The 24,272-nt window shown below is 45.6% G+C and overlaps 1 protein-coding gene across 2 annotated transcripts in view; it reads right to left on the bottom strand.

Annotated features, from left to right (window-relative positions):
- Nucleotides 1-24,272, bottom strand: part of TH (tyrosine hydroxylase) — a 116,774-nt gene that overhangs the window by 5,143 nt on the left and 87,359 nt on the right. For both annotated transcript variants that reach the window (XM_068261513.1, XM_068261514.1), the window contains exons 8-11: nt 20,362-20,497; nt 10,255-10,324; nt 9,060-9,116; nt 8,305-8,400 (exon numbers count right to left, since the gene is read on the bottom strand). In XM_068261513.1, coding sequence (XP_068117614.1) covers nt 8,305-8,400; nt 9,060-9,116; nt 10,255-10,324; nt 20,362-20,497 — 359 coding nt within the window. The remainder of the gene's footprint in view (nt 1-8,304; nt 8,401-9,059; nt 9,117-10,254; nt 10,325-20,361; nt 20,498-24,272) is intronic.

The following is a 24,272-nucleotide window of genomic DNA, read 5'->3' as shown; positions in this document are numbered from 1 at the left end:
ATTGTCTTAAAGTGTACCTGAGATGAATAGAGAAAAGGGTTTTTATTTACCAATGACTTCTTCCAGCTTCCTGTATTCCGCCTGCTCCTACAATATATTCTCCTGGTCCAATCCGTTGCATCTCTGTCAGCCCTGTAAAGTCAGCGACTTAGCTCAGCCGCAGACTACTGGGCATGCGCAACTTGTTGAAACTGTAGCTGTGCTTGCACAGAACACTCCTGGTAACAGCAGCGTAATGGCAGAGGCGCGTGGCCCATAACAGTACCTGTGCAGTGGCATGCAACCCGGCTGGATTGTGGACTTCACAGCAGCACAGTGGAGGAGATCAGGAGGACATTGTGGAGCTCATGGACTACAGGGGGATGGCAGAAGCCCCTGGTACAGTAAGTTACATTTCTTTTTTTCTCATTGGTCTCATGTTTACACACCAAGTTATAAAGCATATGATATTTTTTGCTGACTTTCCTAAATAGTCAATGCAAGTGGCAGACAGCATAATTTTTGAGTCATCAACCATTAGAGTATAATTCTAAAAATACTGAACAAACCTAATGAAAACAATGTTTTTCAGTTATAAATATAAAGTGCATTGTTCCAAATTAGTATGCACAACAGAGTTTCAAAACATTTTACAAGTTTTATAAGAATTAAACATGGTCAGTACTAGAAACACTGCATACTAGGGGAGGAACATCACTCTGAACATCACAAAATCAAAGTGCATTGTAAGAGATAAAGTTTATGGGCTATGCGCTCATTAAAGAGAATCCAAGGCGGATTTATTAAATCTTAATGGGACACACAGAGGCTTTTTCTGTGCATAAAGACATGCCTTTGCGCCCTTCTTCTGCTGCCGCCAGTCCCCCACCCCCCGGGCTCTGCTGTCCCCTGATAAATAGCGCCAGGCTAGCAACAATCTGCTTGTCTCTTGCCTGATGTTTACCAGGCAGCTTGTCAATCCATTTTCCCCGCATTGCCTCCCTCGCCTCTCCTCTATAGCGTGGCTCCCCCCGCCGCTCCATGCCTCCGCTAGCTTCCTCCAATCGGGAGCTGAGCCGCGACCTAGGAAGTACTTACTATTCTAGTATTTTTCTTACTAATTTAACATAATTTTTCAATGTTTACATTGTAATTCTTAAAATGTTCAATAAATATATTGAAAACATAACAAAATTTGTAATCACTTTGCTTGAGGTAGCTTAGTGTAGGTCAGGGCCTGCATCAGGGGGGGACACTTAACACTAAATTGAGAGGCCCGGCCCCCCCAACACACTGGCATTAGCTAATGCCTAGGTTTCTGGGTATGTGCCCCGCCCGCCGCCGCCCCGCTCTGTCTCCCTCCCATGCTTCTCTGCTCTGCCTCTGCTCCGTGTAGAGTTAGAGCAGGGCTACAAGAAAATGGCCACTGATGTCCAAAGATGTGGACATCGGCGGCCACTTTTTTGTAACTCTGCTCTAACTCTACAGTAAACAGGGAGTGGAGGAAGAGCACTGAAGCGGAGACATAGACAGAGCAGAGCGCTGAAGAGAGACATCAGCGCTGGAACCCACGGAGCTGGTGAGTGAGCCGCAGCCGCCGTCTGCATATGCTGCACGGGGGCACCTATACTTGGCTTCCTACACCTGACTTAGTGGGGAGGTCTATGCTTGGCTACCTATACTGAGGGCACCTACATAACTATACTATGGGCACTTACATACCTATACTGAGGGCACCTATATACCTATACTGCAGGCACCTAAATACCTATATTATTGGCACCTACATACCTATACTGTGGGCACTTACATACCTATACTGAGGACACCTACATACCTATACTAAGGGCACCTACATACCTATACTGATGGAACTTACATACTTATACTGGGGGCACCTACACTTGACTTCCTATACTGGGGGTGTCAAAGCTTGGCTACCTATACTGAGGGCACCTATGCCTGGCTACCTATACTGAGGGTACCTACACCTGACTTCCTATACTGGGGCACCTATAGCTGACTACCTATACTGGGGGCTCCTACGTCTGGCTACCTATACTGGGAGAACCTACACCTGGCTACCTATACTGAGGGCACCTATGTCTGGCTACCTATACTAAGGGCACCTACACCTGGCTACCTGTACTGAGGACACCACCACCTGGCTACCTATACTGAGGGCACCTACCCCTGACTTCTTTTACTGGGGGAACCTATTCCTGGCAAACTAACTACCTATACTACCTATAGTCTGAGGGCAGGGGTGGTGGGGGGATGGCAGTGCAATTGTCGGTGCTGTGTGATCATTCCAAATCAGGAGAAAGGGGCTAACTGTCCCATTGATTTTATCAATATTATTGAAAGGTTCTAGGAGATCTGAGCATTTGGCTTGATGTGTCACAACTTCAAAAAGATTGTGAACCACTGTTGTAAATGGTGTAAATGGTGGTGGGCAGTGGCACAGGGGTAGGGTTGCTAGTGGGTGGACACAGCAGCCAGTGGGTGGGCCCTTGTGGGGGGGGGGGGGGCAGGCCTGCTGATGTGAGGGGTCCTAAAATTTCTAATGGTGACCCTGGTGAGGGAGGTTAGTAGAAGGATTCATGAATGGGACTGCTGCTTTCCTGCTTACATTTTATAATCTTACTATTTAAACTTCAAAGAAGGGGAACGCACAGACCAGGGGCGTGTCTAGCCTTTTTGTCACTCCAGGCAAGAAGTCCTGTTTCAACCCCATGCTAGAGAATATTAACCATGTGCTGTACAGTGTGGATGCATAATACAGTGAGTCCCTAAGATATAAACACACTGTCACATTTCACTGCACCCCCCCCCCCTCCTGCACTAGCCCAGCTTAGTGTGTAGATGCAGAGTATAGTGCAGCAAAAGCTGTGCTCTCACCTCTCCACTGGAGTCCAGTGCTGTGCTACTGCCTGTCCGCTCACCACTCGCCCTAGTGCCCAGCATCTCCTAACGCATGTAGCATGAAGAGAACCAGCACCAGAGGGAGCAGAAACGAGATAGGATGGTCGCACAGGCAGGGCCGGCCCGCTCATGAGGCGGGGTGAAACTTTTGCCTCAGGCGGCAAATTTCCAGGGGCGGCATCCGACCGTCCATGCGGGGAGCCGGCCGCCGAGCTGGAGGGGTAGCTGGCAGGACGGGGGTATTGGGCCTAGCGGCGGGACCCCCCCCCCCCCCTCCCTCGCCTGGGTCCCCCGTCCTCCGCTCCCCTCCAGCCTTACATAGAAGCAGCCGCTATTTGTAAGAGGCATGGGCGGGGAGGACTCACCTCTTCCTCGATCCAGCGTGCGCTCCACTGACGTCACTTCCTGCAACGCTGCAGGAAGTGATGTCAGTGGAGCGCACGCTGGGAAGAGGTGAGTCCTCCCCGCCCGTGCGTCTTACAAATAGCGGCTGCTTCTTCTATGTAAGGCTGGAGGGGAGCGCAGTTCGGGGAACCCAGGCGAGGGAGGGAGGGGGGGTACGACCCCCTCCCCGCCGCTAGGCCCAATACCCCCGTCCTGCCAGCTACCCCTCCAGCTCGGCGGCCCCCCAGAGCGCCCCCACCGGGGGGGGGGGGGGGTGGCGGCGGAAATTTTTTTTTTGCCTCAGGCGGCAAAAAGTCTAGGGCCGGCCCTGCGCACAGGCATAACCCTGGACTTCAGAGGAGAGGTTAGAGCAGAGCTTCTGCTGCGCTATACAATGCCTTTACAAACTGGACTGGGGGAGTGCAGGCGGAGGACAGGAACAGATAGTGGGACAAGGGAACAGAGGGATGCACAAAGGGGGACAAAAGGAGGCACATTGGGACAGACTGAGTGAGGCACGGAGGGATGCACACAGAGCCGGATCATCCACAAGGCAAATTAGGCAGATACCTATGCCCTGGAGAGAGTCTAGCAATCCGGTTTATGCTAACCCCCAACAAATTTTGCCAAAAAAGCTGGGTGTCCATCAAGCCTGGGCCCAAAGTGGTTTCTTGCCTATTATGTATTTATTTATTTATTGTATTTATAAAGCGCCAACATATTACGTAGCGCTGCACATTAAGGTTACAGACAATATTTAGGGGTGACATACAGTGATAAGACAATACAGGAATACAAGAAAAACCAGATCACGCTGCACAGTATGAGTACAAGGTAATGCTTAGTCAGTCACTGGATGGGAACATGGAGATTAAGCAAGTTGAGTTCACACAAGTGTTCACTCAGATCCATAGGATGGGTGTGTGGTAATGGAGGTGCATGGGCGGAGGACCCTGCCCGAAGGCTTACAATCTAGAGGGAGAGGTGGGGACACAAAAGGAAGGGGACCAGAGTTCAGCTGTGGGTTTAGAGCACTAGTGAGGGGGGTAGGCCAGAGAAAAAAGGTGAGTTTTGAGGGCCGTCTTGAAGATGTTGAAGGAGGGGGAAACCCTAATGGGGGAGGTAGGGAGTTCCATAGTGTTGGAGCAGTTCCTGAAAAGTCCTGCAGAAATGCATGGGATTGGGTGATGCAGGGTGCAGTCAGGCGAAGTTCATTGGAGGTTCTGGAGTGAGCGGCTATATGTGTACTTCTGGGTAAGATTGGAAATGTAGGTTGGGCAGGTTTTGTGGTGCCTAGGGCACCATTTCACTTAATCCATCTCCGGATGCACAAGGAGGCAGAGGTGGCACAGGTGGACTGAATGAAGCACAGGAAGACAGAAGGAGACATAAAGGGTAATAGAAGGAGGTACAGGGGGACAGAGGGACACATCCACAAAGGTTGCACAGGGGAACTGAAGATGGCACAAGGGGACAGAAGAAGGTACAAACACCTGTGGCTTCATCTGGGAGGCATGGTTTCATTCAGGGTGGGGCTTCATCAGAGGCATGGTGCCCTGCAGGACCTATGGCACTCCAGGCAGTGGCCTGTACTGCCTATGCCTAAAAGCTCCCCTGGCACAGACTAAACTTTCTGAGAAATTTGCAGCCTAGTGCAATGGTAGTCTGTGGTAAAGGAAGTGGCAGTATTATATTTTGGTACTTGAAAATTGATTTATAATTATAAGATATCAGTTAGCAATGGTAGTCTGTGGTAAAGTAAGTGGCAGTATTATACTGGGTACTTGAAAATTGATTTATAAGATATCAGTTCATCTTGACAGAGGTGCCAAGCGTAGATTTGACTCCGTGCTGTGTGTTACTCCTGTTGTTTATTGCTTGAGGGTGCGGGATGTTGCCTACGAAGCGCATTGCAACTTGTCTTAGGAGTAGCAAAGAAATGAACAGCGCTACTTAAAAACAGATGAGTGCTTACCTGCAAAAAAGTGCACACCCCACTCATGGGATTCAAATACACAATGAGCATACACATGACCTGTCTACCACTTGGAGGATGTTAGTTTCCGCTAACAATTTGCAATTTGTTAGGTACTTGTCCCTCCCACTGTCGAAGAAGTCTTTCCTCCATGGGAGGGGACCTAACACTAACTAAATTCTACCTGTGCATATGCATAGCCTGGGCGCGCTACCAGTAAAATTGAGAATTGCGCAAAAAAAGTGGGATCAGCGCATCACCAGGCCGCCTCTGAATGGCCTCAGCTCAGAGATGCGCTGAGCCCCCCCAGAAACTGCAAACGCACCTTGAACCCAAACAGAGGCTCTGCATATACACCAAAGGAAAACTATTAAGTGGGAGCAGCTGACCAGAAGTAAATCAATCAAACATAGCAAAGAAATGAACAGCGCTACTTAAAAACAGATGAGTGCTTACCTGCAAAAAAGTGCACACCCCACTCATGGGATTCAAATACACAATGAGCATACACATGACCTGTCTACCACTTGGAGGATGTTAGTTTCCGCTAACAATTTGCAATTTGTTAGGTACTTGTCCCTCCCACTGTCGAAGAAGTCTTTCCTCCATGGGAGGGGACCTAACACTAACTAAATTCTACCTATGCATATGCATAGCCTGGGCGCGCTACCAGTAAAATTGAGAATTGCGCAAAAAAAGTGGGATCAGCGCATCACCAGGCCGCCTCTGAATGGCCTCAGCTCAGAGATGCGCTGAGCCCCCCCAGAAACTGCAAACGCACCTTGAACCCAAACAGAGGCTCTGCATATACACCAAAGGAAAACTATTAAGTGGGAGCAGCTGACCAGAAGTAAATCAATCAAACATAGCAAAGAAATGAACAGCGCTACTTAAAAACAGATGAGTGCTTACCTGCAAAAAAGTGCACACCCCACTCATGGGATTCAAATACACAATGAGCATACACATGACCTGTCTACCACTTGGAGGATGTTAGTTTCCGCTAACAATTTGCAATTTGTTAGGTACTTGTCCCTCCCACTGTCGAAGAAGTCTTTCCTCCATGGGAGGGGACCTAACACTAACTAAATTCTACCTATGCATATGCATAGCCTGGGCGCGCTACCAGTAAAATTGAGAATTGCGCAAAAAAAGCGGGATCAGCGCATCACCAGGCCGCCTCTGAATGGCCTCAGCTCAGAGATGCGCTGAGCCCCCCCAGAAACTGCAAACGCACCTTGAACCCAAACAGAGGAAAGACTTCTTCGACAGTGGGAGGGACAAGTACCTAACAAATTGCAAATTGTTAGCGGAAACTAACATCCTCCAAGTGGTAGACAGGTCATGTGTATGCTCATTGTGTATTTGAATCCCATGAGTGGGGTGTGCACTTTTTTGCAGGTAAGCACTCATCTGTTTTTAAGTAGCGCTGTTCATTTCTTTGCTATGTTTGATTGATTTACTTCTGGTCAGCTGCTCCCACTTAATAGTTTTCCTTTGGTGTATATGCAGAGCCTCTGTTTGGGTTCAAGGTGCGTTTGCAGTTTCTGGGGGGGCTCAGCGCATCTCTGAGCTGAGGCCATTCAGAGGCGGCCTGGTGATGCGCTGATCCCACTTTTTTTGCGCAATTCTCAATTTTACTGGTAGCGTGCCCAGGCTATGCATATGCATAGGTAGAATTTAGTTAGTGTTAGGTCCCCTCCCATGGAGGAAAGACTTCTTCGACAGTGGGAGGGACAAGTACCTAACAAATTGCAAATTGTTAGCGGAAACTAACATCCTCCAAGTGGTAGACAGGTCATGTGTATGCTCATTGTGTATTTGAATCCCATGAGTGGGGTGTGCACTTTTTTGCAGGTAAGCACTCATCTGTTTTTAAGTAGCGCTGTTCATTTCTTTGCTATGTTTGATTGATTTACTTCTGGTCAGCTGCTCCCACTTAATAGTTTTCCTTTGGTGTATATGCAGAGCCTCTGTTTGGGTTCAAGGTGCGTTTGCAGTTTCTGGGGGGGCTCAGCGCATCTCTGAGCTGAGGCCATTCAGAGGCGGCCTGGTGATGCGCTGATCCCACTTTTTTTGCGCAATTCTCAATTTTACTGGTAGCGCGCCCAGGCTATGCATATGCATAGGTAGAATTTAGTTAGTGTTAGGTCCCCTCCCATGGAGGAAAGACTTCTTCGACAGTGGGAGGGACAAGTACCTAACAAATTGCAAATTGTTAGCGGAAACTAACATCCTCCAAGTGGTAGACAGGTCATGTGTATGCTCATTGTGTATTTGAATCCCATGAGTGGGGTGTGCACTTTTTTGCAGGTAAGCACTCATCTGTTTTTAAGTAGCGCTGTTCATTTCTTTGCTATGTTTGATTGATTTACTTCTGGTCAGCTGCTCCCACTTAATAGTTTTCCTTTGGTGTATATGCAGAGCCTCTGTTTGGGTTCAAGGTGCGTTTGCAGTTTCTGGGGGGGCTCAGCGCATCTCTGAGCTGAGGCCATTCAGAGGCGGCCTGGTGATGCGCTGATCCCACTTTTTTTTTTGTCTTAGGAGTAGGTCAATAAATTATTTACAACTTTAATCGACAGTACTTTTGTCTGTTTTGGGTTGGCTGGTCCACCACCGCCTCCCAAACGTTTTAAACGGTTTTTAGCAATTTTTATCCTTGTGGCGCCTCTGTACATCTCTACATATCAAGATATCCACCCTTGGTGGAAAGGTGTTACACCCTCTCCTTCTACTATCCACAGAGAGCGATGTCTTAATCCTGAGTGGGGACAGGCTTGTTCTCCCCTCCTGCCTTTACAGTGGTTGCCTTGGAGGCAACCCAGGTTTGTAAGTATATTACTTACGTTTCATTCATTCTCAACCATCTTCCAATACATACTACACTATATTGAGCTTTGGGTTTTCTACCTTTTATTTCAGTTCATCAAGGAGTTTCTACCTATAGTAGATAAAAAGGTCTTCCACTAAGTGCCACTGCCTACACAAATGCTGAAAACATTTTAGCTTGGAGTTGGGGCTTATTGTGTAAAACCACTTACCAGCAATTCACCATATGATGACAGCAGACCGGCACCATAAGCTTTCACTTCTCCATCTTGCTTACACAGACCAAACTCCACTGTGAACCAGTATAGCTGCAATAAAAAAAGTATATGTTTGCATTAGCAATGAAAACTTAGTACTTTCATTGAAGCCCATATAAAATTCATTTTTTCTCCTTGGAGAAAACTTAGGGGAAAATTATGAATATTTACTGGCTACCATTCCCTGCTAGTACCTAAAACTATCCCAACCCCAGCCTAACACTAAACCTTCCCCCATCTTCCAAGTGCCAAAGACTAACCTCCCCCTCCTAATTCCTACTAAGTACAAACACAAACCCCTGGCCCCAAACAATCGCTAGCTGTAGCCAATTGTCTAAAATTGGCTACAACTATTGTATCCTATGTAATAGCCAATCAGCTACTATCCTCATTGGGCACCCATTTCACTGCTTTGGCACCACCATTAGCATGCACCCCCCTCCCCCCCTCCTTTTATTTCCTCTGGCTGCTTTAACTTTTATACTCAGTCATAATCATATTGGTGGATTAATCATTTTGCACACAAAAAACACCCTAACCACCATAGTGATTGCTGTAGGGAATTAGACTGTAATAATATTTAAAAACAGCAGTCAAAGCATATAGTTTATTGTTTTTTACTTAATTGAGTCACTGCCACATTAATCAGTGCACTTATTGCAACATAGAAGGTATCCCAGATAGTCATACAATCACTGAATAGTTCCTACCGTTGCTAGTTTTTCTATTTCTTCATCTGTTGCTCCCAATGAAGCTAAGCCGATATCCTGCAAAAAAGACATAACAGTGAGAACGTGTGTGTGTGTGTGTATATATATATCATTCTGAGCAATGTACAGCTGGGGCCTTCCATAAAGACAGCTGTGTTTTCATGCTAATATTGTACAAAGGAAGAAGATAATATTTATCACAGAGAGAAAACAACAGTTTAGGAATGTTCGGGAGCAATAAAAGGGGGGGGGGGGGGGGGGGTATGGTTTCTGTTTAGGATTTGGCTTGGCCTTTGTGTTTCATGGAAGTACCAGAAAACTTCAATTCAATTTTAGTGAAGGAACAGGGGAAGCAATATCTTATAAAACAGAAGTACCTATGAGGGGTTCAGGAGGGCTTCTCTGTATCATTTTAAACTGTCTGCCACTATATTACACCAGTCCAGATCTGGCTGACCCCCAGCCCCAATATGGCTTGGCTCAGAGCTGGGACAAGGTCCTCCAGCACCCAAGGCTGAGACACCAAAGTGCGCCCCTCCATCCCTGGCACCCAGCCGTCACACACTGATTGCTATTAGACTAAGAGGCGCCCTAGGGCCTCCAACCCCCCCAACACCTTAATCTCTAGTTATCTGGCTTGCAGTCACTGCCATGTATCCCCTTTTCTTATTTATTTCAGCTTCAAACACAATAGGGGAATGATAGCTGAGTGAGTTGTGCGCCCCCTCCTACACTGCGCCCTGAGGCTGGAGCCTCTCCAGCCTCTGCCTCGGCCCGGCCCTGGCTTGGCTATCCAACATCTACATTTCCAGTTCCTTTTTTATTCTGGTATGACAGTATTGCATATGTGTACTTAGCATAAGGAGTTGGGAGACATGTTTTTATTGTGCCAGACTTTAACTTTGCACCTGGTTTTCTGTGCATATAGGCTCGGGAGATGTGGGTGCAGCCATTCTGTTAATCCTCTGTGGTTCACATTGCCTTTATATTAGATGAGACTATTTAAGTAAACTCAGTTAATTTGAGTAAACTCAGCTTACTTAACTTTGAAGCGGATGCTTCAAATACTGAATTGCCTTGGTTAAAAACTCAGTTAAATCTGTATTGTGAAAACTGAGCCACATAACTTCTGTTGGAGAGGCCTGAGAACAGGTCATGTTAGTGCTGAACACATGTACCCCATGATGACACATACCTGTGAGAACTGAGCAAATGTTTTATCCGCCAACATAGGAACATGTCCCAGCAATTCATGGCAGCAATCCCTGTGGAACAGAGCAAACCGGTTACCTGTAAGATCATCACAAGTTGTCATCACTACGCACTCTTTCACACCACACGTTTCAGAAAAGCTAGCGTTTTTTTTGTTTTGCTTTGTTTTTCATGTTGGCATGTGATTTTTTTTTTTTTTTTTTTTGGTGGGGGGGGGATTTTTTGTCCTATTTATTATCATCATTACTGTGTATTTAATCCCTACCATAGTCATTTATTGTCTTATGTACCTTTTGTAGTCTAGGGCCAATATAAGGTAGGACCAAATAACCTCTGTCATCTGTATACTCTCTGGATGTGGGAGGACGATGGAGTATCGGGGGAAAACTGTCACTAATAATGACTAACATGACACAAACTGCATGCAGATAGTGCATAGTGCATGCAGATAGTCAGTCATGCTCGAATGTACCCAAATTCGATTCGAGTACATTCAAATTCGGGTCCGGGTCAAATCGGATTCGGCCGTCATCACGACCATAGAATTCGAGTCGTGTTGGGTAATTTAATTTGGGTAATAGTCGTGATCACAAATTCGATGGCCTTAAAGTTTTTTTGTTTTTTTTAAAGAGAAATCACAATTAAATAGGTGTAATAAAAAAAAATTGATGAAAAACTTTGTTCTGCATTTCTTGTTTATTCTTATTCACTGCCATTAACCGTTTTCTTCTTCTTCTTCTTCTGTTTTACCATCTTCTTCTTCTTCTTCTTCTTCTTTTTTCTGTTTTACCATCTTCTTCTTCTTCTTTTTCTGTTTTACCATCTTCTTTTTCATCACCATCTTCTTCTTCTTCTTCATCTGTTTTACCATCTTCTTTCTCATCACCATCTTCTTCTTCTTCTTTTTTTTGTGTGTGTGTTCATATTCTTCCTCTTGTACCCAACTTAATGTTTTTTTCCTTACAGAATTCAACTGTTGTAAAATGTTTTCTTCAACAGCATAGCTACATTTGTAGCGTAATAGCTCGTGGCGCATGGCAGCAGCGCATAATTCTGTGGACCCTGGTGGTGAGAACACAGACAGCAGGAGGTTAAATACAGCAGCAGCAGGAGGAGGAGGAGGAGTGACGTTTGGCAGCAAGCAACGTAACGGGCTATGGCACCTAGCGGTGGTACCACAGCACCTACAGAAAGACCAGGTGTCACGCTGGTGCGTGATAAGATAGCGTAACGTGAGGCAACTGACGCACTTACAATAGGTAAGTAAGGTCCGGACCGGTCCGTAGTCAACACAGAATCAGAGATATCGAGGTACAGAGTAATTAGGCTAAATCGTAGTCAATAATCCAACAGAGTAATATACATAAGTCAGATGTCAGTCGTATTGTAAGGATTAGGCAATAACGTAGTTGACAGTCAGACAGTGACAATAAAAGTCTGTTACACAGGGACGCAATCAGTAGGGTCGGGCAGATGACAGTCACAGATCACAACAGATGCTGGCCTGATAAGTAACTATTACACAGTAGTAGTGAAGCCTGCGGCACTAAATTAACTCACAGACTATAGCAGTACAAATTAAGTAAATTAGTACGTAGGTAACAACTAACTATAACCCCTAGTAGTAGTGTAGTAGTCGATAACTAACTCATGTGACAGACAGTGAGTGACAATAAAAGTCTGTCACACACGGACGCAATCAATAGGGTCGGGCAGATGACACACAGCCAGTCACAGATCACAACAGATGCTGGCCTGTACAGTAACTAACACAGTACTGAAGCTAATAAACTCACAGACTAACAGTACAAATTAACTAAACTAGTACTAGTACACAACTAACTATAATCCCTAACCTACCTAAGCTAGTAGGCTAAGGCTACCTAGGCTAGCAGGCCTAGACTGTACACAGACCTAACACTAGCCTAGCACAGTAAACAGTATATACACTACACTAGCTGACTGAACCATAACACTCAAATCACTATCAATCTATAAATCAATTCAATAAATGTGTAATAAAGGTGTATAGGATGTAAAATGTTGGGTTTAGCACAAGAAAAGCACTTGTTCTAAGACACAGCAGCACTGGAGATGCTCTTAGTACCACAAGCCACAAGCAAGGACGGGCTCCCTAAGATGGCCCCCGCCTTATATAGAGGAGGGGAGGGCCAGGCTCCCCTCCTCTGATTGGTTGCTAGGTGTAATGAGGCAACAGCAGGCTGAACGCGGACGTGTGTCCGCATCCGCATCAGCAGCGCAACCGCCCGCATGGCCGCATGCGGAACGCGGAGAAACGTCCACGTCCGCAGCGGTAGCACGATCCACCGTTCAGTCGCAGACCTCTCAGCGTACTCCACGTCGAGGCTGCACTCCTGGAACACCTTCACAGGCCTCATGGCATGCTGCTCGCCGAGACACCTCTCATGACAGTCTGGACCCCGTAGGGGCCACGCGCGTGTGCAGCAGAGCCTTTTATACTCTTAGAAAGAGAGTCAGCTGACCAGCTGGTCAGCTGACCTCAGCAAGGTCCTTGAGCTGTACTGCAAGGTCCTTGAGCCACGTTGTGATTGGTTGAATGGCTGGGCGGGCTGTTTGAGTCCAGCACAGTATAAAAGCAGGCATTCTGTCAGTTGCAAGTTGTCTGCAGTCAGCGAATACTTGTGTGTTAGCACTCAGACCCTAGTCAGATCCCAAAGTGTGCTAGAACCAGCTGGAGCTGGGGATCCACACTTAGCCAGATTCTGTTGATAGCCTAAAGTACTATTGCATTATATTGTGTATGACCTTTTGCCTGTTACCTCTTTATCCTCTTGTCTCCTGATTTTGTACTTCGCCAGCCCGTACCGTTACCGACTATTGGCTTGGCTTCTGACTACCCTTGTGTTTCTCGATTCTGTACCTCTGCTCATCTGATTTCCCGTTGCTGACCTTGGCTTGACCTCTGATCTTGATTTCTGTCTGTCGATTCGGTACTTCTTTGCCAGTTCTGATACCGAACCGTTTTTCCGTTGGACTTTGCCCCCTTTAGTGGGTTTTCCACTAAAGGGTTAACTCTGCTGAGTTCTTCTTGCGGGGAACTCAGTAACTCCTCAGCATATCATTACTGTTGAGGAACGCAATTCTGCGTTCTTATCCTAGTCGCAGAATCGCACACACTGCCCTTCCTTCCAGAGGTCTCCATCCCTCTGAGTTAACGTCAGTGTGGTGGGTTTTCCACAAGTTATCTGTACCTTGTTTTCCAGAGTACGCATAAATATTTGTATTATTGGTGATGCCGCAGATCACCATATAATCAAATATATCTGTATTACTAGTGATACTGCGGATCACTAATAATCAGAAAACTCTGAAGTGTATACACCAAACACCACAACATTACAGTACTGCAGACCAGTAAAAGTAACATGGAGGGAGTTGCCGAGCAGTTGCAGACTTTAACTGCGGCAGTCGATGAGCTTAGAAACACCGTTGCTGCTCAGCAGGTCCAGATCAACCAGCTGACTGAGGCCTTTCAGAAACTGCCGGCACCACTTAATGTTCTACCCTCCCCAGCCAGTAGCGAGCCTAAGATGGCTCTTCCTGAAAGATTTTCTGGTTCTCGGTCCGACTTCAGTAATTTCAAAAATCGTTGTTTAGCCTATTTTCAGATGAGGCCCATATCATCTGGTTCTGAGGTACAGAAAGTAATTTTTATTAAAACTTTGTTACAAGGGGATTCTCAGACATGGGCTTTCAGCTTACCTGAGGGTCACTCTGCCTTATCTTCAGTGTCCGAGTTTTTCAAGAACATGGCCATCATATATGAGGATCCTGATTTAGCCGGCACTGCCGAGCGTAAACTCCGATGCCTAAAGCAAGGCAATCGTATGGTTGAGGAGTACGCTGCCGAGTTTAGTAGGTGGGATCAGTTCACTCTTCTAGACACATACATGAGCGGTCTCTCCGAGTCCATTATTGATGTCATGATAAGCCACCCTGAGCCCAAAGATGTAGATGCAGCTATTGCCTTATCGGTTAAGATCGATAGACGCATTCGCTATCATAAAAAGGGCAGGTCATCTGTGCTAGTTAGAGCGCCCTCTACTGTTGGTTCCCCTGAGGTTCCAGAGGAGGAGCCAATGCAGTTTGGGCACGGACGACTCTCAGTCGCTGAGAAAGCTAGGAGAAGGAAGGAGGGTCTGTGTCTATATTGTGGGGAAAAGGGTCATCGAGTGCAGAACTGCAGTAAGAAGGCGGAAAACTTGTCCGCTTAGGGATGGTTGGAGGTACCACCCTAAGCGAGCCAGTTCTACCTCCATGTCAGAATAAAATCTTGCTGCCCTGTTCTCTTCATTGGGAGAACAGTGACTTCCTAACCTCTGCATTTGTTGACTCTGGGTCAGCTGCCAACTTCATTGACAGAGACCTGGCTTTAAACTTTAACATTCCCATTCTTCCCATACAAAGACACATCTATGTTACAGCAATCGATGACTCTCCTTTACAGAACAAGACACCTCTTTGTCAAACTCCGCCGCTCACACTTCAGGTTGGAGTATTGCACACTGAGGTCATCCAGTTCTATGTTTTAAAGATGGCCACCTCATCCGTCATATTGGGGCTACCATGGTTGAAGAAGCATTCCCCTCAAATAGACTGGAAAGAGGGCCAATTATCTGCCTGGTCCTCCTATTGTCAGGAGAATTGTCTTAAATCCATTTCTGTGTGTGCTTCAGAGGTCCAGGTCCAGGGGGTCCCACCTCAGTACACTGATTTTTCCGACGTATTTTGTCCTCGATCTGCTGACAGGTTGCCTCCACATAGACCCTATGACTGCCCCATTGAATTGAGACCGGGTACACTGCCTCCTAGGGGTCGTTTGTACAACCTCTCCAGCCCTGAAAAGGTGGCAATGAAAGATTACATCAAGGAGAACTTGGAGAAGGGATTTATCCGTGCCTCCAAGTCTCCTGCTGGTGCAGGTTTCTTTTTTGTTAAAAAGAAGGATGGTGGTCTTCGCCCCTGCATAGACTACAGGCAGCTAAACAAAATCACCATAAAAAATCGATACCCTCTTCCACTCATTGATGACCTGTTTACTCAGATTACTGAAGCCTGTGTTTTTTCAAAGTTAGACTTGAGGGGGGCATACAATCTTATTCGGATCAGAGAGGGCGACGAGTGGAAGACCGCATTTAACACTCCTGACGGTCACTATGAGTATTTAGTTATGCCCTTTGGATTGTGCAATGCCCCAGCTGTCTTTCAGGAGTTTGTAAACGATATTTTCAGAGATGTGTCTGGCAGGTTTACAGTGGTCTATCTTGATGATATTTTAATTTTTTCAAAAAATTTACAGGAACACAGGAAGCATGTAAAATTTGTGTTACAGAAGCTCAGGGAGAACCAGTTATATGCTAAGCTGGAGAAATGCCTCTTCGAGGTGAAAGAGGTGGCATTTTTAGGGTATATTATATCCACCTCTGGACTGGCAATGGATCCAAGCAAAGTCTCAGCAGTGTTGGATTGGCCGCAACCTTCAGGCCTCAAAGCCCTGCAGAGATTTTTAGGCTTTGCTAACTATTATAGGCGGTTTATTAGGGGGTACTCTTCAGTTGTTGCCCCCATGACCCAGTTGACCAAGAAAGGCGCTGATGCGACTAACTGGTCACCAGAAGCCATTGAGGCCTTTCAATCATTAAAAAAATCTTTTTGTTCCGCCCCCATATTGCGTCATGTTGACGTCACCCGCCCCTTCATAGTAGAGGTAGATGCATCGGAGGTTGGGGTTGGGGCAGTCCTCTCGCAAGCTTTTGGACCTGATAATAAGGTTCATCCTTGTGCATTTTTTTCAAGAAAGTTTGCACCGGCAGAGAGGAATTATGATGTGGGGAACCGGGAATTGTTGGCTGTTAAGTTAGCTCTAGAGGAGTGGCGTCATTGGTTAGAGGGGGCAGAATTTCCCTTTACTGTTTATACTGACCATAAGAACCTCGAATACATTGAGAAGGCCAAGAGGTTAACACCCAGGCAGGCGAGATGGGCACTTTTTTTTTCCCGGTTTGATTTTATCATAACCTATAAGCCTGGGGATAAGAATGTTAAGGCTGACGCCTTATCCAGGTGTTTTGAATCTGAATCTGCCCCACCAGCCACTCCTGTCAATATTCTACCTGAGAGGTATTTTCTGGCAGCCACTGAGATCTCCGAAGACTTGTCAAAATCGCTTATTGCATGCCAGTCCAATGTTCCCAATGGAAAACCTGAGGGACTTCTGTACGTCCCTATTCGTTTTCGGGAACGGGTGCTCCAGATGTTTCATGAACATAAGAATGTGGGACATCCAGGTATTGCCAGAACCCAGGAACTCTTGAATAGGGCAGTCTGGTGGCCTTCTTACATGTCTGATTGTGAGGAATTTGTTAAGTCCTGCTCTGTCTGTGCCAGGAGTAAGTCCTCCAGAAAAGCTCCAGCAGGCTCTCTTCAGCCCCTGCCTTCTCCACAGGTTCCATGGTCCCACATTTCCATGGATTTTGTGGGGGAGCTGCCTGAATCTGAAGGTAACACTGTCATCTGGGTTGTTACGGACAGATTTAGTAAAATGGCACATTTCGTTGCTCTGTCTGGGTTTCCATCTGCCCGTAAATTGGCAGATTTATTTATTAATAACATCTTTAAGTTACATGGAATTCCGGTGGATATTGTATCTGATAGGGGGGTACAATTTGTGTCAAAGTTCTGGAGGGCCTTTTGTAAAGATCTGGGGATTTCTTTATCATTCTCTTCAGGTTACCATCCCCAGACTAATGGGCAGACAGAGAGGATCAATCAGTCCATGGAGCAGTTTCTTAGATGTTACATAGCAGATGCACAACATCTCTGGACAAGATTCCTCCCATTTGCTGAATTTGCCCACAATAACTTGAAAAACGCATCCTCTGGTTATTCTCCCTTTCAGATTGTCAATGGGAAGTGTCCCAAGTTTACGTCACTTCCAGTCAAGGAGTCACCTCTTCCAGCTCCCCAGGAATGGCAGGGGACTTTCAGAGAGATCTGGGGGAAGGTCAGAGATAATTTGGACAAAGCTTTTTCTGTTCAAAAGAAATTTGCTGATAGAAGACGTTCCACGGAGTGGAACTTTATTCCAGGGGATTATGTTTGGGTCTCTACTAGACACATTCCTCTCAGGCAACCATCAGCAAAATTAGGTCCTCGCTTTATCGGGCCTTTCCCTATAGAGAGTAAGATCAATGAGGTCACTTACAAAGTAAAATTACCTACTAATATGAGATGTGGCAGGACTTATCATGTTTCTTTATTGAAGCCTGCGGTAAGGGTAGATTCTACTCCCCCTGCTCCTGTGGTAGTGGATGGGGAATTGGAATATGAAGTCCAGGACATTTTAGATTCCCGTTTCTCACGCAACAAGCTCCAGTATCTGGTGCACTGGAAGGGGTACGGGCCAGAAGAGAGGTCATGGGTTCCCCTTCGAGATCTTCATGCTGAGGAGAAAAGGAGGAGATTTCATGAGTTGTATCCTGGGAAACCGGGTGAGGCATGCCAGGAGGTCATGCCTGAAAGGGGGGGTACTGTAATGAGGCAACAGCAGGCTGAACGCGGACGTGTGTCCGCATCAGCAGCGCAACCGCCCGCATGGCCGCATGCGGAACGCGGAGAAACGTCCACGTCCGCAGCGGTAGCACGATCCACCGTTCAGTCGCAGACCTCTCAGCGTACTCCACGTCGAGGCTGCACTCCTGGAACACCTTCACAGGCCTCATGGCATGCTGCTCGCCGAGACACCTCTCATGACAGTCTGGACCCCGTAGGGGCCACGCGCGTGTGCAGCAGAGCCTTTTATACTCTTAGAAAGAGAGTCAGCTGACCAGCTGGTCAGCTGACCTCAGCAAGGTCCTTGAGCTGTACTGCAAGGTCCTTGAGCCACGTTGTGATTGGTTGAATGGCTGGGCGGGCTGTTTGAGTCCAGCACAGTATAAAAGCAGGCATTCTGTCAGTTGCAAGTTGTCTGCAGTCAGCGAATACTTGTGTGTTAGCACTCAGACCCTAGTCAGATCCCAAAGTGTGCTAGAACCAGCTGGAGCTGGGGATCCACACTTAGCCAGATTCTGTTGATAGCCTAAAGTACTATTGCATTATATTGTGTATGACCTTTTGCCTGTTACCTCTTTATCCTCTTGTCTCCTGATTTTGTACTTCGCCAGCCCGTACCGTTACCGACTATTGGCTTGGCTTCTGACTACCCTTGTGTTTCTCGATTCTGTACCTCTGCTCATCTGATTTCCCGTTGCTGACCTTGGCTTGACCTCTGATCTTGATTTCTGTCTGTCGATTCGGTACTTCTTTGCCAGTTCTGATACCGAACCGTTTTTCCGTTGGACTTTGCCCCCTTTAGTGGGTTTTCCACTAAAGGGTTAACTCTGCTGAGTTCTTCTTGCGGGGAACTCAGTAACTCCTCAGCATATCATTACTGTTGAGGAACGCAATTCTGCGTTCTTATCCTAGTCGCAGAATCGCACACACTGCCCTTCCTTCCAGAGGTCTCCATCCCTCTGAGTTAACGTCAGTGTGGTGGGTTTTCCACAAGTTATCTGTACCTTGTTTTCCAGAGTACGCATAAATATTTGTATTATTGGTGATGACGCAGATCACCATATAATCAAATATATCTGTATTACTAGTGATACTGCGGATCACTAATAATCAGAAAACTCTGAAGTGTATACACCAAACACCACAACATTACACTAGGGCCTTGGCTGGGGGCCTTCTGATTGGCCCAATGATGTCATCCCCTGGATACCGAAGCTGAATTTGTGATCACGCGTTAACACCTGTGATCACGGCTGAATTCGAGAGTGACTATTCGGGTACATTCGAATTTGGGAGCAGTATCGCTCTTCGAATTCGAGTTCTGCAATCATGAAAATCTACCCGCGATCATGGGTAAATTCGAATTTGCGATCTCTGGCGAGCAACCCTGCAGATAGTGTCCTGGCCTAGATTTGAACTGAGAAGGACCTTAGCACTGTCATGTAATTGTGCTATTTTCTACACCACCATGTAGCATTGCATGAAAGTCAGAATAAAATGAAAAATGTAAATGGGGCTTAAAAAAAAAAGTATACTAACGTGTAGTGTAAAAGAGCCTAAAACCCAGTGTTTCCCAACCTCAGTAAACATATTATGCACTGCATGTCACAATTTTTAAAATTGCCAGTCTTTGGTCCTACATGTGAGCCAGAGTTGTAACTTCTGAACTCCTCAGCTATAAAGGGGGCCCAGCGGGGGAAGAGGGGCCTGACTTCTTGCCTCCCATCCTATTCTGTGATCTTTCCGTAGTCACTTACTCCTGCTTCCTCCACCATGCAAAGTAGTGAAGTTGTGGTATGCTGGTACTTGTATCTTATCTCCTCCTGCTCGGGGGCCAATCTGTCCTCCTCTCCTGCAGCTGGGCAGTGGGCATTCTCACTCTGCCTCCGGCAGGGGTTGCACTTGCAGGATTCACATGCGTTTTGTCACATTCGGCAAACTATGCACCACTTGCGCAGTAAGCTAGAGCCCCTCATACTCGTGCAGGCGCAATACGGCCATACTCGCATGAAGGAGTGCATGCGGAGGTCGAGGAGGACATGGTAGGTATCAAACTTTTTTATTTACATCCGCTTTGAGTTCAGTTTAAGTCTTACTGCTCAAAAGGTAACCTGCATTAACTATATAATTCATAAAGTAACAGGAGAGGAAACAAATAATACATGCAACGTTTATGCATGCTCATGCATAAACTATTCTGCTTTCTTGCCCATTATTTTACATGTTATATAGTTAATACTGTAGACCGGAAGTTCTGAGTGGTAAGTCTTTACACATGTAAAATGTTACTTGTATAGAATAACAAGCATAAATTCATGCGCTAAATAATACATCTGCTTTGTGAAGCAACCCCATTGTTATACTGATATACTGTATGAACAATCTTAGTGGCTTGTAACAGACAATTCCTTAAACGATAAACAAGCAAAGTGCCTCTAAGCTTATAAGTAAATATACATAATGCACTATTATATAAAAGCTGTTGTCTGATACTTACGGCTCTGGTGAGTGCATAGGCGATGAGGCGTGCCGAATGTACTGAGTACATTGGAAAACGCGGAAAGCCAAGCTGCTAAGGAAATCCCGTGCGGAGAGCAATCCAGCCACCGGGCGTAACTGGAAGCCGGTCCTTTCTGTGATAAAAAAAATTCAAGTTATTTTATTAATGAGATCATTTGAGTAATAATTCTAAAATGAATGAATTTAATGAAAAGTTAATTAATGCACCATGGCCCATAAGCAATTCACTTTTTCACATGAGTTTTCCCCTAGGTGAAATTTTCAAACTTTTCAATAAAAGGCCTTTTAAACCACCAGCAAGCAAACAAATACTCAACATAATTTTGATAGTACTTCTTGGTACTCACTGCAAAGTGCTAAAAAAATTATTATAAATCGAAGAGAAAACCTTGGAGAAAACTGTGAACTGGTGAAAAAGTGAATTGCATATGGCCCCATATGTATATTAGAACAAAGTGGATGATATTTGCAATGATATTAAGGTGAGTGGTGTACATAGGGTCAATTCTCTGGCCAATTTGACTGTGATTGTTTGATCTCAGCACACTCATTCAGTTAATTTACAATCAGCTCTGGACAGTTTATCAGTTTATATTGATAACATTAACAGACACAGCTCTACATATAATCAAGAAGGCAGGGGAAATAGAAATGACAAACTCATGGCTGCATTGCTTTCTGCTACAGGTGCTCTACAGGTGAGTGGCTGGACAGTGTAATGGTTAAGGGCTCCGTTATGTGACCTGGGTTCAAATCTTGGCTTTTCCTGATTAGTAAGCCAGCACCTATACAGTAAGGAGCCCTTGGGCAAGACTCTCTAACACTGCTACTGCCTACTGAGCGCACCCTAGTGGCTGCAGCTCAAGCACTTTGAGTCCACCAGGAGAAAAGTACAATATGAATGTTATTTGTCTTGTGATGGGTGTTGTTTACAGGTCTGCAAAGTCTCAAACATACGGGCAGCTTTATATGTACCTTCACCAATCACCACCCTAGTCTGCCCTGGCTTCTCTAATCCCCTACTGTCAACTGGATTATAAGCAGAATATACTTTTTTATTGCTATCCTCCCATGAGGTAGTACAGGATAATCATTCTGTTAAATGATACAAATTTAAATATTGGTTGTCCAACCTCAACTCTCACGCAAGTAAAATGTACCAGTGCAGAATCATACCGCTTTGGCAGCCTAAGCAAAAACTGATGTAAAGAAACCAAAGTGGTCCAAGTAAATAAAGAGTTCTTTAAGAATTCGTGCTCCTCAATTAAAAATGTCACAATATTTTGAAAGCGAAGAAAACACTTTTACTAGCTTATAATGTGCCCCTCTAAGGAAAGACCTGTGCTATCACCAAGTGCAAGTTATGGCCAACCTCTTGGGTAACCTTATGTGACCCTTTATCTTCCTATCAGCATCCATCAAAGGTCAGCGCAGGTTTAGAAAGTCATTATATGTAGGTAATGGTAAATTCTTCACCACAATATATCAAATGCTCAGAGGTAGATATCCGCCAAACATCAAAACTAGAAAAGGCTTACCAGCTCCAAACAACCCACATTATAAGGTTGTAAAATGGCTCAGGTTACAGATAACGTCCAGGGAACATCAGACGTCGTGAAGATCCAGTGGACATCCGTATGGAGGTAAAGTTTCAGGAATTTATATAGGAAACAAAAACGACAATATCTAAGCGTAACCCGTTTATTTAGATAAAATTTCTTTAAAAGGCAGTAGATATAAAAACGATAACTCACATACGGGGCCCATAAACAGGGAACCCCGGAAGATTAGCGCGCATGTAATGGTCAATCGTAGATCAATAGACAATGGTGCCGCCTGTTACCTTCCCGACCGGTTTCGCAGTCTTGCTGTTATGATCATGTCTGCAGCGTTTACTGCTGGCTGCAGTGGTATTGTAACCCAAGCAGTTCTGATGTCATTACATGCATTTTCTTGCATAGTTTGGTTTGCACTTAAACTAGTTGCTGATTCCATCTGCAGTCGCTCTGAAGTTAATGACAGTTTAATATGCTTTTGTGTAAACAAACATTGTCTGCTGCAATGGAGGGGCAATCCCTTTCCTGCAGGCTGCATATCATTGTCTGCCTTTTCCTGCTGTCAGCCTGTGATTAATTACCATTCACTTGTGTGGGAATCTGCAGGTCTGCTCCCATTGGATGACCTCAGTATAAAGAACTGCTTCCTGCAATGCTTGATGGGCTACCATAGTCTCAGATTCTGTCTGTTACTCTGCTCGTGCCCCACCTCGTTCCTAGTCCGTGTGGACTGCGCTGACTCCTGCGAAGGGGTCAGCGAGTCCTCCTAGTTCTGCTCTTGTTCTAGAAGTTGTTACTTGCTTGTCTTGTGTCATATATTGGTTCATCGCCAATATATACGCATACTTGCGCATTTTGTTATTTTCCTTGTATTCGTGTTACGTTGATACATCAGTGTTGCTGATATATACGTACACGAACTGTTTATTTCCTGTGTTCAGTTAGTCAGCCTTCCAGCACGTTTTGGTAGTTTGCGCGTATCGTGAGCACCCGTGCTGAGCTAGTATCCTGCTCCTGGTCCTGTTTGTGGATTGCGTTCATCTCTGCGAGGAGATAACGAATCCTTCTGAATCCTGTCCTGTTACCGTTTGTGGATTGTGTTCATCTCTGCGAAGAGATAGCGAATCCTTCTGAGCCCTGTTCCCTGTATTGCTCCAGTGCTAGTCAGTGTTCCTGCTTATGTCATATATCGGTTCATTGCCGATATATACATATGTTAGTCAGACGTTACAAATAGTTTCATTGATAGCTGTAATTGTAATACGCTAGGAAAACATACTTATTGTATATTTGTCTGTGTTACGTTCATCTATCTTGATCCTGCTATTTCCTGACTATCTTGTCCTGTCTTTGTGAGGCACGCCATCGCTGCAAACGCATTGGCTGCCTCATTCCAGTCTGTCCTATTGTGGACGCTTGCTGTCACTAAGTAGTGGCTAGTTAAGCAAGCGTTCATTCTGTCTACCTGTCCTGATCTCCTCAGTCCTGCTTTATGCGCTCAGCGCTACTTTGCGCTGAGACGTTATTACGAAAGTGTTGTTTGTGGCTGTTCGGATCTGCACCGGCTCTGTGCACCACAATCTCCTATTGGAGTCAGTCCTCTCCTCCACTAAACTGGGGATATCCTGATCCCTTGTGCTGGTGTGTGTACCTCCTTCACGTCAGCTTATGTGTTGTATGCTGACTGTGGAGATTACACCTCCAAGCTTAACACTTGCGTCATCAGGGGAGAAAAAATGATGACGCAAGACTGCGAAACCGGTCAGGAAGGTAACAGGCGGCACCATTGTCTATTGATCTACGATTGACCATTACATGCGCGCTAATCTTCCGGGGTTCCCTGTTTATGGGCCCCGTATGTGAGTTATCGTTTTTATATCTACTGCCTTTTAAAGAAATTTTATCTAAATAAACGGGTTACGCTTAGATATTGCCGTTTTTGTTTCCTATATAAATTCCTGAAACTTTACCTCCATACGGATGTCCACTGGATCTTCACGACGTCTGATGTTCCCTGGACGTTATCTGTAACCTGAGCCATTTTACAACCTTATAATGTGGGTTGTTTGGAGCTGGTAAGCCTTTTCTAGTTTTGATGTTTGGCGGATATCTACCTCTGAGCATTTGATATATTGTGGTGAAGAATTTACCATTCTCTACATATAATGACTTTCTAAACCTGCGCTGACCTTTGATGTATGCCTGACTTCTGAACTTTTGGACATTGTTCTTCTCAGCGGCGGTTCCATTGTCCCTTGGCGCCGATATATTTGCTACTATATATTACTTCCTATCAGCATCATTCTATTATAATATCAGATAAGTTAATTTC

The sequence above is a fragment of the Hyperolius riggenbachi genome, chromosome 11 (assembly GCF_040937935.1).
Source record: "Hyperolius riggenbachi isolate aHypRig1 chromosome 11, aHypRig1.pri, whole genome shotgun sequence".
Taxonomy (NCBI): Eukaryota; Metazoa; Chordata; class Amphibia; order Anura; family Hyperoliidae; genus Hyperolius; species Hyperolius riggenbachi.
The sequence above is the reverse complement of the archived record's forward strand: the minus strand, read 5'-3'. Positions and strand labels throughout refer to the sequence as shown.